At 34.5% G+C, this 12,371-nt stretch overlaps 1 protein-coding gene across 1 annotated transcript in view; it reads right to left on the bottom strand.

The window, feature by feature from the left end:
- The window catches only part of GABRA2 (gamma-aminobutyric acid type A receptor subunit alpha2), a 104,987-nt gene that overhangs the window by 34,295 nt on the left and 58,321 nt on the right, over window positions 1-12,371 (bottom strand). Inside the window, exons 4-5 of the mRNA XM_004579125.4 lie at window positions 6,308-6,528; window positions 3,996-4,078 (exon numbers count right to left, since the gene is read on the bottom strand). Of these exons, the coding sequence (XP_004579182.1) occupies window positions 3,996-4,078; window positions 6,308-6,528 (304 nt within the window). The remainder of the gene's footprint in view (window positions 1-3,995; window positions 4,079-6,307; window positions 6,529-12,371) is intronic.

Genomic DNA, 12,371 nt, shown 5'->3' with positions numbered 1-12,371 from the left:
TCGAAGGTTATTCATTTCAGACTCACTGTTTCCCGAAAAACATAATATGTATCATTGCTTAGGGCAAATTTGCATTCTTGGAATATCCAGTTTCTATATGAAATGGGAAGCAACCCAACAGAGACAAATATGAAGAGGAGTGTATGATAATTGCAATTGTTTTGAGAGCTAGAGTGAAAGTATCTGTAGATCCTACAAAAACCACTGGGAACTGGGATAGCTATAACATTTGCTTGAGCCCCAAGATAGCAAATGAAGACACAGTAATAAACAGGTTACTAATACCCAAAGTGTAAATGTCAATTGCTTCATGAAATCAAAATCACAGTCCACAATTATATAGTCTTCTGGACATAAATGTACCATAGTTGATACAAAAGATACAGCTCTAACAAACCATTGTTCTAATGTCATTAGAAGAAAGATAACTACTTGCTACACAACATGCAGGAAAAGAAAAAAAGGAAGCTTTGCTTCCACCAAGTTGCACACTCTTTTTAATCTGAGTTTATTTTAAAATTGATGCACACAAACATTACTAGCCATCTCAAGTGATGGATTGATGGGAACGGACTGAACACACACATCATGTGTGAGTTCCTTATTTATTTGGACATGGTCGAAGAATTTAACAAAAGTCAAATCACTATACAGTGGAACACAAATGCTGTATATGGTGTTGGCCTTTTTCTGTGGTACTTGCGAGTTTCTTCGTCCGTGTTTGTGCTGTTGGGGAACGACGGCCTCTCCACTAGTTCCCTAGCCGGAATTTTAAACACCGTGCACATGCTTTTCTCATGTAAATGTTTAGAAATAATAGTTCTTATTGGTCTTGGAGAAACCTCAGCACCATAGTAAATTTTCAGTTGAGAATAAGAATTGAGTTTTGTGGTAATATTTCTGCCTTTTACTCTCCAAGACACTGGAAATCTTATCTCCTGTCATGGGCAGATTTTCTACCTTCATACCATAGTTCTGGATGCAGTAAAGTGGCAATCTATGAATTCATGACTTACTGCTCTGTGGTGTTTTAAGGACATACTGTAATGTCCCCTGATTTTACGAATGTTACTACTAAATGTTCCTTATCAATGAAGTACTGTTTTCATTGTGCTTGGACTCAAGTACATCTACGAGTAAATAATGTGAAATGATTTTTTAACACTCTAAAAGTAAATTAATTACATATTCATATGTGTATACTTTAGATAACAGAACATATCTATTAAATGTTTAGAAGTTGATTATTTCTAGTTATTCTAAGGCTCCAACTTATTAATTAATTTTAATTAATTAATCACTAATCTACTGAGAATAACAATGACATCAGTAGCATTATTGTGGTTAATTAGCAACTTACTTGTAGATTGTGTGGTTTATTTTGTTTCCCCATGCAAACAAATTTCAGCTCTAGCTTTAATAAACTTTCCAATGATATACAATTCAACATATTTTTGAAAATCATTTGTGCCCCGTTTTTACTGGGAACATCTCATTACACTCAGTTGTGAGATGTACGAACTTATGAAGTTGTTTTAAGCTAATGTAATTATACCATTTTAAATCATGTTATAAATGAGTCCCTATAAAGCTTATAAGATTTTAAAGGGATTAGTGAGACGCTGATAAACAAGGATTATGTATGACTCGTATCTGCATGTCTAGCTGCAAATACAGGGCCTGACTTGCAGCAAAAGCTCTCTCTTTGTTCTTGCCAGTTTCATGAATAAATTCAAGTTTTAGTTGTGTTATTTCATGAAAGATAGAAACTTGGAGAAGAGTCCAAGAATATATCGTATAAAGTAACCAAGTTTCACATGACTTTTAATAAAAAAGTGATGTATTTCATTGGACATGAGTGTTTCGTTTGTTTTTAAGATCTTGGGTCTGGTAAAATTAAACATGTAGCAGAATTCAGACAATACAACTTGGAGGCTCTCTCTCTGGTACACTAACATCCGTAACCAGAAAGCATTCAAATGATCTTTAATACAGGATAAAGTAAATAGAGGCTGTTTGTTCTATATCACTCTAAATTATTTGTTGAAATTGGGCTGACATCAACTCCTTTCATTTAATCTAATCAAGCAAGATGCATTTGAGGTTTGTGTTGCATTTTACAGATACCTACCTGCTAACTCTCAGCACACAGTAGGAAAAAAAAATCCCAAATATTTGGAGCCAGTACTTTTTACCTCAAAAGGCATTTTACAATTTCTTTGGGGATAAAGCTTAAACTGCCTCTAGGCTTCCATTTGAGCAGTTTGAAAGTAATTGAAGCAAAAAAAATATACAGGTAATAATTTTTTATAAAAAGACTAAATTTTAAATTACAAACACCTAAAAGGATCTTCCTTTGAGAATAGTGATGAACTTTCAGAAAATCAATCAATTTGATGAGTGGAATAATTTCTATGAAAAATGAAAATAAATGACTAGAAGAAAAATGTCACTACTGCTTTTTGAAAACTTTGTTTATCAACAATTCCAGGCTTGACTTTCTTATCTACACTTTTATATTTATGCACCAATTTTTCATCAGAATATAAGCATAAAGAAAACAAAATAAACCGCAATTCCTCAAGTAGAGAACAATTAACGAAAACTATGTTATGCCCATAACACTTCTGCATTTTATAAGCCATATTTTCAAACATGTAATCTACTACTCTGTAGCTTCACTAGATGATATCTTTAAATTTCATTTAAAATGCATTTGTTTCTTTTTCACAATTTAGGTGTCAAGTCAGCTGGGCTTGATACAATAACAACACTTTTCTCACTGAAAAATGCTTGTTTCATTACATCATTTTATCTTACGTCAGTCTTTCTTTTCAAGGTTTCCAATTTTTATTTTAATGTCACTTATGCAATGCTAATGTGTGCTCCTCTGATGCATCTGCTGTGGTTTTTTCAGTGTCATGTTTACATTGTATAATACTGTCGACTGAAATAATGTTGGAGGAAGATGTCAGTAGAGAAGCAAAGGGAAATTCTCAAACGAGTTCAGGACTATCACCTTTGTGTGATTGTTCAGAATAAGCAAGACCAAACTTATTCCATTAAACTATGGTCATCCCAATGATTGGTGAGTCTTGCACTCACCACAAGCCAATAATCTTTTTTTGTTTATCAGTTGATACAGTTTCAGAGAAGATACACTGCTCAGTCATACATATTTTTAATAAGGCAAGAACACTGTATCTATGCTCAATAGAAAATAAAAAGCCACAAGCTTCCCAGAATGGTTAGAGATGGGTTCCAGAAACAACACAGTTTCTAAAAAGGTCAGGGATGGCACAGGCTCACAGAGAGAGCAGCTGCTTAACAATATTCATGAATATATTCTGAGTCCATCAGGAGTGCCACGTGAGGACCTGGGAGATGATTTGACCTTTCCCCTCTTCGATTATTCTAGGAGTATGAATGTTTCTGCTTGGCATACAAGACAGAGCCTCTGTGACCTAAAGAATGGCCAAAGGCCATTCGATGCACATGGAAGCTGTCTGCACATTGCAACCCAGCTACATCATCTCCAAATGTAACTGGGGAACAAAAAATATCCCTTCCATGAGTTACACAGCAGAGGCAAACGCACAGCTTTAGCTTCCGTGCCTGCCACTGGCAACAGGCTGATGGGTACTTCAATAAGCAACAGAAACAACCTTTTACAATTCACTCTTTGTTGATGAAAAAGATTTACTTTGCATTTTTAACATTATAACACAAGAAGAAGAAAGTAAATTTCAGGCTTCATCTTTAAGGAATTCTTGGTCTAGTTTTACCAATTTATTAAGCACACATTCCTTTTTAGTAGTCAAATGAGCAGTAATTTAAGCGCAATGAGTATTAGAACGTGTTGAGGTTTCAACAATTACTCTCCTGAAGGTAGTCCACATGTTTTTACTCATGTACTGTTTTGGACAAGTGTCAAGCATCCCAGTAAGCGGAAAGGAATGACAGAACTGATCAGGAAGGTTTATCCCTGTACTTACAGCTGCCAAATTTCAGAGGACATGAATGAGCATCCATTGGAAAATCCTCCAAATGCATTGGACATTCAGCTTGAACTGTAAGCCTGAAAGTCAAAATTCCACTCTTTGTTTAAGCAAATTGGCAAGTAATGAAAAATAACTCATCACTGTTGTCAATCCAAATCAATGACCTAGGAAATTCTTTACGCTTCACTTAAGGCAATTCATGTTCAAATCTGTTTTACATTTAGGTGTTCCCTCAAAAAGATATTTACATACAAAATAATAGGTATTAAAATAAATACATTTGTTTATATATAAGTATAGTTTCCTCAGTAAACTCATTAATATTTGAACTAGAATTGTGTAAAAAAAAAAAACCATAACTCTATAATGGCAAAAAAAATAAATAAAAGTCATTTTCTTCTCCATTACCTCCTCAGCAACCATACATATAACAATGCTGATACCAGAATTCAGTACTTGCCGAAAGGAGCTCCCTTTAAAATTAAGCAAACTGTTAAATGAATACCATATACATTATATAGATATTTAAAGTTGTGTATAAAATAAATATAAAAACATGTTAAGTAGCAATAGAGATGTGTATCCTCTTAATATTTTATTGCCATCAGGCTGTTGGTTGAATTATGTACCCAAATAATGAATGTGAGATGCATATTTTTCTATTGCTACCTGATCACAAGAAAGAGCAGTCAAAGAAACGGTGTTACAAAGTTTCCCATATTCTATTTCATGTTAAGCAAAATAGATAAGTCCGACACAGAATTTATTATAAAATCTGTCACAATTTGCAGAGAAAATGTGGCTAACAACTCTGGTTTATGTAGTTCTAATAAAGTATTTACACAGAACTCTGTGAAATATTTTCTAAAATTCTGTTTATTATATTTCTATATTTTGGCTGAATCCAAAATTTTTCAATCATTGATTTACCCCAAGGGAATACTCACAGTGAAAAGTTTAACAAATGTACTATGTATGAATATTTTGACAGAAACAGACTTTCAGGACGAGAAAAGAACCAACATTCCAACTTTAGGTGACGTCTACTTACAAGTGAGTCTTCAGGGTTATTCTTTAAAGACTAGACATAGTCTAAGCCTGTATTATTATCCCTTCCTAAATAACTCTATGACTAAACTCCAGCATTTAGCTTCTTATATATTACATCATATTAAATGTATGGAAAAATATCCACTTATATGTAACATTTATGAGTTATCTATGCTTTAAATATTTTATTAAGCCATTTATTTACTCTATGTCTTCTAATCTGATGGTTTGCTTTATTACATGATAGAAATAACATTTTTCACATTTTATGATTAATATAAAATATTAATGCACAAGACTTGTTAAAATGTGGGTAGAATCATCAACTCGTTATTTCCTGGATAATGTCATCGAATGTCATCAAATATGATATTGACACTTAATGTATGAAAGCATAATTTCATATGGTACAATATAATATATGCTTATGCAATGTAACTTACCAATTTAAATACTTGTTAAATGAAAAAGTTGATTAAAGGAAATATATTCTCTAGAATAGCTTCCTAAGAGAATCAAAACATTAAATTAAATAAAACTCTGCTGAAATACCAGGTAAGGGACCGAAACTGTAACACAACAGGTTAGGCCACCATCATTGAAGCACTGGTCTAAATTCTGGCTACTTTGTTTCCAATGCCACTTCCTGATAATTTGCCTGGAAATGCAGCAGAAAATGGCCAAAGTACATGGGCATCTGCTACTCATGTAGATCAGTTAGAATTCCTAAACCCTGGTTCACCCTGGCCTGGCTTTGACTGTTGTAGCCACTGGAGGGCAAACTACCTGTTGGAACATCTGTCTGTCTCCCTTTCTGTCTCTTACACACACACACACACATACACACACACTTTTACTCCCTTTTCAATAAATATTTAAGTCTTTTCACAAATCATTTAAAATGTTGCTGGGATAGCTAAAGAACTATGAGCAAAAAAAAATTACACTTTTGTAAACAAATATAAACTGTGGCATTAAAAATATACATAAAGATTGTTGACATTAATAACAAAAACACTTCTTTGCAACTAAACATTTCTTTTGTTTTAACACTCTATGATGAAAATTAAATTCATAAATACCATTTTACCTTTGTGTTTTTAATATCCAAGCTTTTATAAAGCATGAAAGAGTATTTAATATGCTAGGGAGCTGTTCATCTTGTGCCATGCAAATACGTGTCAATTTTATTCTCTGGTTGTTTAATCTATGCATTTGTAAGTATTTAAATGTGACATGACAAATCTAACACATACCTCATTGTGTACAGCAGCGTTCCATCATCCTGAATTCGAAGTAGTTTATTTGGCATTGTCATATTATGAGCTACAGATTTTTTCCCATTATGAAAGAAGGTATCTGGGGTCCAGATTTTGCTAGCCATTAAATTATTAAGTCGAAGGATATTCATAGGGCCTTTAAATTTTAAACGTTCATCTTTCCATTTTTGTCGGAAAAAAACATCGATTGTATATTCCTAAAATCGAAAAAATAGCATTATTTGAAAATATACATTTAAAGTACAAAAGAACACTTTAAAAGGCCAAAAAAAATCGTATGTTTAAATAGATTAGTGAGTCAAGTTAAGCCCTAGAACCACCTGGAAAGTGCTAGATCGCGGTTGGGAATGGACCTTGTAGGGAAAATGTGGACCTCCCTCTGATGGGCTGCAGCTCCGACCAGGGCTTGGAGTGGAGCTGTCTGGGCAGGCTGCAATAGCCACCATCATAAATGTGAGCTGGATAATGGTAGAGGCTGAACTAGGCTGCAGCACTCACTGGTGTGTACAAAAGCCCAATGGGATGCAGAACAGACTGGACCAGTCTGCGGCACCTAACAGCAAGCACAGGTACCACGGCTGGTGGTGGGCCTAATGGGGGTTATTGGAGATCAATCCGAATAGGCAGCAGTTCCCACTGGTGTATATGAGCACCAAACGTGTGGCAGGCAGGGTTAGGTTTGGCTGCAGCATCCAGTGGTTTGTGTAAAAGTTGGGGATAGAGACAGAACTGCCCAATTCCAACCACTAGTGTGTGTTTAGGCTGATGTGGGTGGCAGGCTGAGCCGAACCCATACTGTCTGGCACACACAAGAGTCAGATCTGGAGTACATAACCACATTGTTGCAAAAAGAGTTAAGTGCATATGGTTTTGTTCAGGTCTCAGACAAATTACTCTCCAGTTTCTTCTACCTTAACACTGCTTGGAAATTAGGCTTGGGTTGGAATCTGGATGGGATCTTTTAAGTAATTTAGCTCAAGAAAAAATAAGCAGGTAAACTTTCTAGTTACAAAACCAAATAAATAATAAAACAGAAAGGACAAAACAGAAAACTTGTGAGCACACAGTTGGAGCCATATGAGTCATCACCTCCTGATGCCAAAGACACCATAGATCATGTTTCTTTTTTAATCCTAAAAAAGTATGATAAAATATCATTGTTAGCAAAAATGTGTCAGGGAATAACGATTTCAATGATGTTTACTGATGAAATTATTTACAAGAAAAATGCTTTAGCAAGTTCATATTAGTAAGTTATATTTATAAATAAATTCCCTCATGTCAAAATATACTCTAAAATATTCAGAAAGGATAGTTAGTGTATTCTGTTATCACTGTCTAAAATTTTTAAAAAGATTTGTTTTTTTAATTGAAGGCAAAGTTGCAGAGACAGAGAGAAAGCAGGAGAGACAGAAAGAGATATTCTATCCAGTGAATTTCTCCCCAAGTGACAATTTATTATTTGTTAAAATCAGTGTCAACATATTTTATAAGTAATTACATTATAAATAATTAAATAATTAGACTGCCCAATTACACAGTTGAGATTGGAAATTCAACAACTTTCATTAAACATAAAATCAGACATCACCTGTTTAAAAATAAATGCCATGATAATTTAGCAATTTCACTAAACTAAAATCAGGTACATAGTTAAAGGGTCATGTAATTATGAAACTATCAAATATTTGCAGAAGTCTTAATGAAATAAATGATTTTTAATAATCTTTATAGCATTGATGCATGAAAATGATAAATATTAGTTACCAAAAACGGTCAAAAAAGGAGAAGGCAGTTACTCTGCGCTTTGCTTTTATTCTTAGTGGAAAATTTAATAACCTAATTCACCCTCGTTCTCTGTGATCTGGTCATTTTTTAAGTTTTTAGTTTCATGCAGTTGGAACTTAAAAAAAAAACACAGGTAGGGAGATGAGTCTCAGTGTATCTGAGTGTTTCCAACTGTGGCGCCTCAAGTCCCACCTTAGCAAGTGTACATTTGACACTTATTTTCCAGGCAAACTTCATGTGTTTAAAAGCACATCTAATACAATTTCAACTCCAGTTTCATAAAATTGGGATAGAGCTATTATTTGAGCTTGTGCCCACTGCGAAAGACCATTGCACAGCCCAGCCATCTGCTTCTCATGCTCCTCAGGACTCTCCTTCTAATTTTGTCTCTCTTACAAGTAAGATTTCCATGAACATTCTTGTTCATACTTTTAGTATAAAGCTGTAAGAATTCCGCTACTGTAGTGCAAAAGAAACGATTTATTAATGGCTGAGCATATCTTTGTTCCAGTAAATCTTTACTTACAAAATTAAGCCACTAACAGGATTTGACTGGCGTCCCATAGTAGTCTGAACTCTGGTTTAGACCTACACGATTAGTGAGAGCCCTGAAATCGATTGTATGTGCATCTTACTGATATATTGTCAAACTGAAATCCTAAGAGAAATGAAAATTTGTACTTTTTAGAATTTATTTTATTTTTATTGGAAAGTCAGATACACAGAGAGGAGCAGAGGCAGAGAGGAAGATCTTCCGTCTGTTGATTCACTCCCCAGGTGTCCGCAATGGCTAGAACTGAGCCAATCTGAAGCCAGGAGCCTGGAGCCTGTTCTGCACCTCCCATGCAGGTGCAGGGTCCCAAGGCTTTGGTCTGCCCTTGACTGATTTCCTAGGCCACAAGCAGGGAGCTGGACGGAAAGCAGGACTGCCAAGACACAAGGAATCCTGGCACGTGCAAGGGGAGGACTTTAGCCGCTAGGCTACCATGTTGGACTGGAAATTTGTATTCTTAATTGCAGGAATTTATTTGGCTTCCCTACAATTTGCCATAGACAGAACATTTTACTTTATGTATTGTGATTCATGTGAAATATTCATACTGTTCTTATGTAGATGTCTATGTTAACTTGTACATTTAATGCATTTTAATAGTTTATCAAAATTCTGTTTTTTCATGAATTTTGTGCTCATCTCATCTACATACTTTTCTTCATAATGTCCTTTTCTTTATGAGTTATGGAAATTGCACATTTATTCTACTTTTGATGCTTTCTGAAAAAACACAATGAGAATTATCTTAAAATTACAAATATCATAAATATGTTCCTTTGTGTTTCTCCTGAAAATGTATTGTTCTGCTTTTCACAATCTTGCCTTTTTTCCCCTGGGATTAGTGCACATGATATGAGCTAAAAGTTCTAATTTTTGATACATTAAATGGGAAAAAACTGGGGTAGTACCATACATCAACTAATACATCTTTCCCATTGTACACAATTACATTCCTGTACTTATCTATGTCTACATAGACTTAAATCTGTTTCTGGCATTAGTTTTTTTCCCCACCTTTGTCTATCCTCGAATCAATATCAAAGACATGATTATAAGAGTTGTATAATGCTTGTATTCAGAATTTTTATTATGGTTCAGCTGAAGATATTTTCAAAATTTTAGTGTGGCTTTATCTTCTTTACAAAGGAAAAATTTTGAACTATATAGTTGTATTTCAAAACGTATTAATTTATCTTAGATTTTGTAGTTGATATTTTATTGAATCTTTATTTAGAGATCATACTTTGTTAGATATGAAGCTTTACACTTTATTGAGCACTACTTAAAAAATTTTGTCATTTGTGCTCAATGTTGTCAAGTTCATCATTTTATGATAATTCATTTACTTCTTTTACATTCACTGTGATTAATATACTGGTCATGTTAGCACAGAATATTGTGTAAGAAATTATGATAAAATCAATGATAAAAACCAAAATATGTTTACATGATGAACTGATGAAAATCCATCAGGGAAGAACTTCAAAAAATCAGAAAAAAAGGAAGTATGAGAAAACACCTACACAGTCAGATACACAGAAATAGAGTGAGGGGAAATACCACACTCTCAAGAAAATTAAAGAAACATGCAGACAGCAACAATGCAAAGCAGAGCTGAGACACTGCAGACCGTTAGGAATGGATCAAGCAAGAGCAAAATACAGTGAGCTGAGAAACAGACTGGCTATACAGAAAATCACTTCAACCAGGAGAGAATAGTGATTAGCTGATACCAGTTAGCCATCATTGTGTTAAAATGTGACACAAGATAAATGAGCTAAGTATACACCTGAAAGAACTAGAAAAACAACAGAAAACAATAAACAAAATAAGAGAAGACTCAAACCAAATAGAGATCAAAAGAACAATACATAATATCAATAAATCAAAAAGTTGGTTCTTTGAGAAAATAAACAAAATAGACACCCCATTAGCCCAACTGACCCAACTGACCACACAAAAAAAAAGCAGGACAAAACAAGAATTTAGAATATCAAAGATGAAAACGGAAACATAACAGACACTACACCCACACATAGAATCATTACACACAACTATATTCCAATGAATCATAAAACCTCCATGAAATGGATAGGTTCCTTGACTCACACCATCTACCAAAATTTAGCAATGAAGCAACAGAAAACCTAAACAAACCTGTAACAGTGGCAGAGATTGAATCAGAATTAAAACCTTCCCAACAAAGAAAAGTTCAAGCCCATATGGTTTCACTGCTGAATTTCACAAAACATTCCAAGCAGAGATGACCCCAAAAATCTATTAACTCTTCAAAACAATGGAAGGGGAGGCAATTTTTCCAAACTCATTCTATGAGGCCAACATCACCTTAATACCAAAACCAGATAGAGAATCAACAGAGAAAGAAAACTACAGAGCAATATCCCTGATGAACATAGATGCTAAGATCTTCAACAAAATACTAGCCAATAGAATACAAAAATACATCAGACAGATTATTCATCTGGACTAGGTAGGATTCGTTCCTGGCATGCAGGGATGGTTCAACATTTGTAAATCTATAAATGTGATACATCACATCAAAAAACCAAAGAACAAGAATTATATGATAGTTTCAATAGATGCAGAAAAAGCTTTTGACAAAAACCAACACCACTTCATGCTAAAACCTCTAAGGTAGTCATAGAAGGAACAATTCACAACACAATCAAAGCAATATATGAAAAACCCAACACCAGCATCATACTGAACGAGGAAAGATTGGAAGCCTTCCCGCTAAGATCTAGAACCAGACAAGGATGTCCACTATTGCCACTGCTATTTAGGAGAACGAAGAGACTTAATAAAGAGAATACTAGAACTTACACAGAGTTTGGTAAAGTGGTAGGGTACAAAATCAATCCACAGAAATCAACAGCCATAGTACATGCTTCATGTGGATGAAGGTTCACTATTTTTTTTCTCCCCATGGTAGACTGTACTCAAAGGAATGCATCATGGAAATGTAGTGGAAATCAATATCTTCATAAGTGGAAACAGAGACAAGTAAGTCCTCATGCATGCACTACAAGGATGGATTCACAATGAGATGACTGATAATTCCCTACATTGTTGGAAGACCTCTTTGTGACAGCATGATGGACTTGTGAAAATTCATGAAAGACACCCATTGTTAGACTGGAGGGGAGAACAGGAGAAAGGGGGGGGAACATACATAGAGAGAAGGGAGACCCCAGTGCGTATTAAACTGTGGCATAAAACAATAAAAAAGAAAAAAAGACAAAGAGGCAGCATACTTTCATCTAGAGAGCACTTCAGAGTAAACTGGGAAAAGATGTGGTTATATTCTATAACAAGACGATGGATGTATTCCATTATTGCAATGTAGTGTGCCCTGATCCTCCATGTGAGACAAATGAAAGATGTTGGTGAATACAGAGTTTGAGTACACCTGAAACTTTAATGAAAGTCATGTGGATCTAGTCCCAAGGATCCTGACTGGTTACAGCTCTGTACATTTATAAGCAATTGTACTGTACCTAAGGTAGAGCAAATCTGTACACAGAGGCAATAAAACAAGCCTAAAGCAATCATTTACAAAGTAGGACATGTGCATTCATTTCAGTGGCAGAAGAAAATATTTTTATAGCATATATGTAAATATATTTGTGTAGTATCAAAATAGAAGAAGTAATCTTTACTATTAAGCATTGTATGATA

Source organism: Ochotona princeps, chromosome 11, assembly GCF_030435755.1.
Source record: "Ochotona princeps isolate mOchPri1 chromosome 11, mOchPri1.hap1, whole genome shotgun sequence".
In the NCBI taxonomy this organism is placed as follows: Eukaryota; Metazoa; Chordata; class Mammalia; order Lagomorpha; family Ochotonidae; genus Ochotona; species Ochotona princeps.
This window is presented reverse-complemented; position numbering and strand designations above follow the sequence as displayed.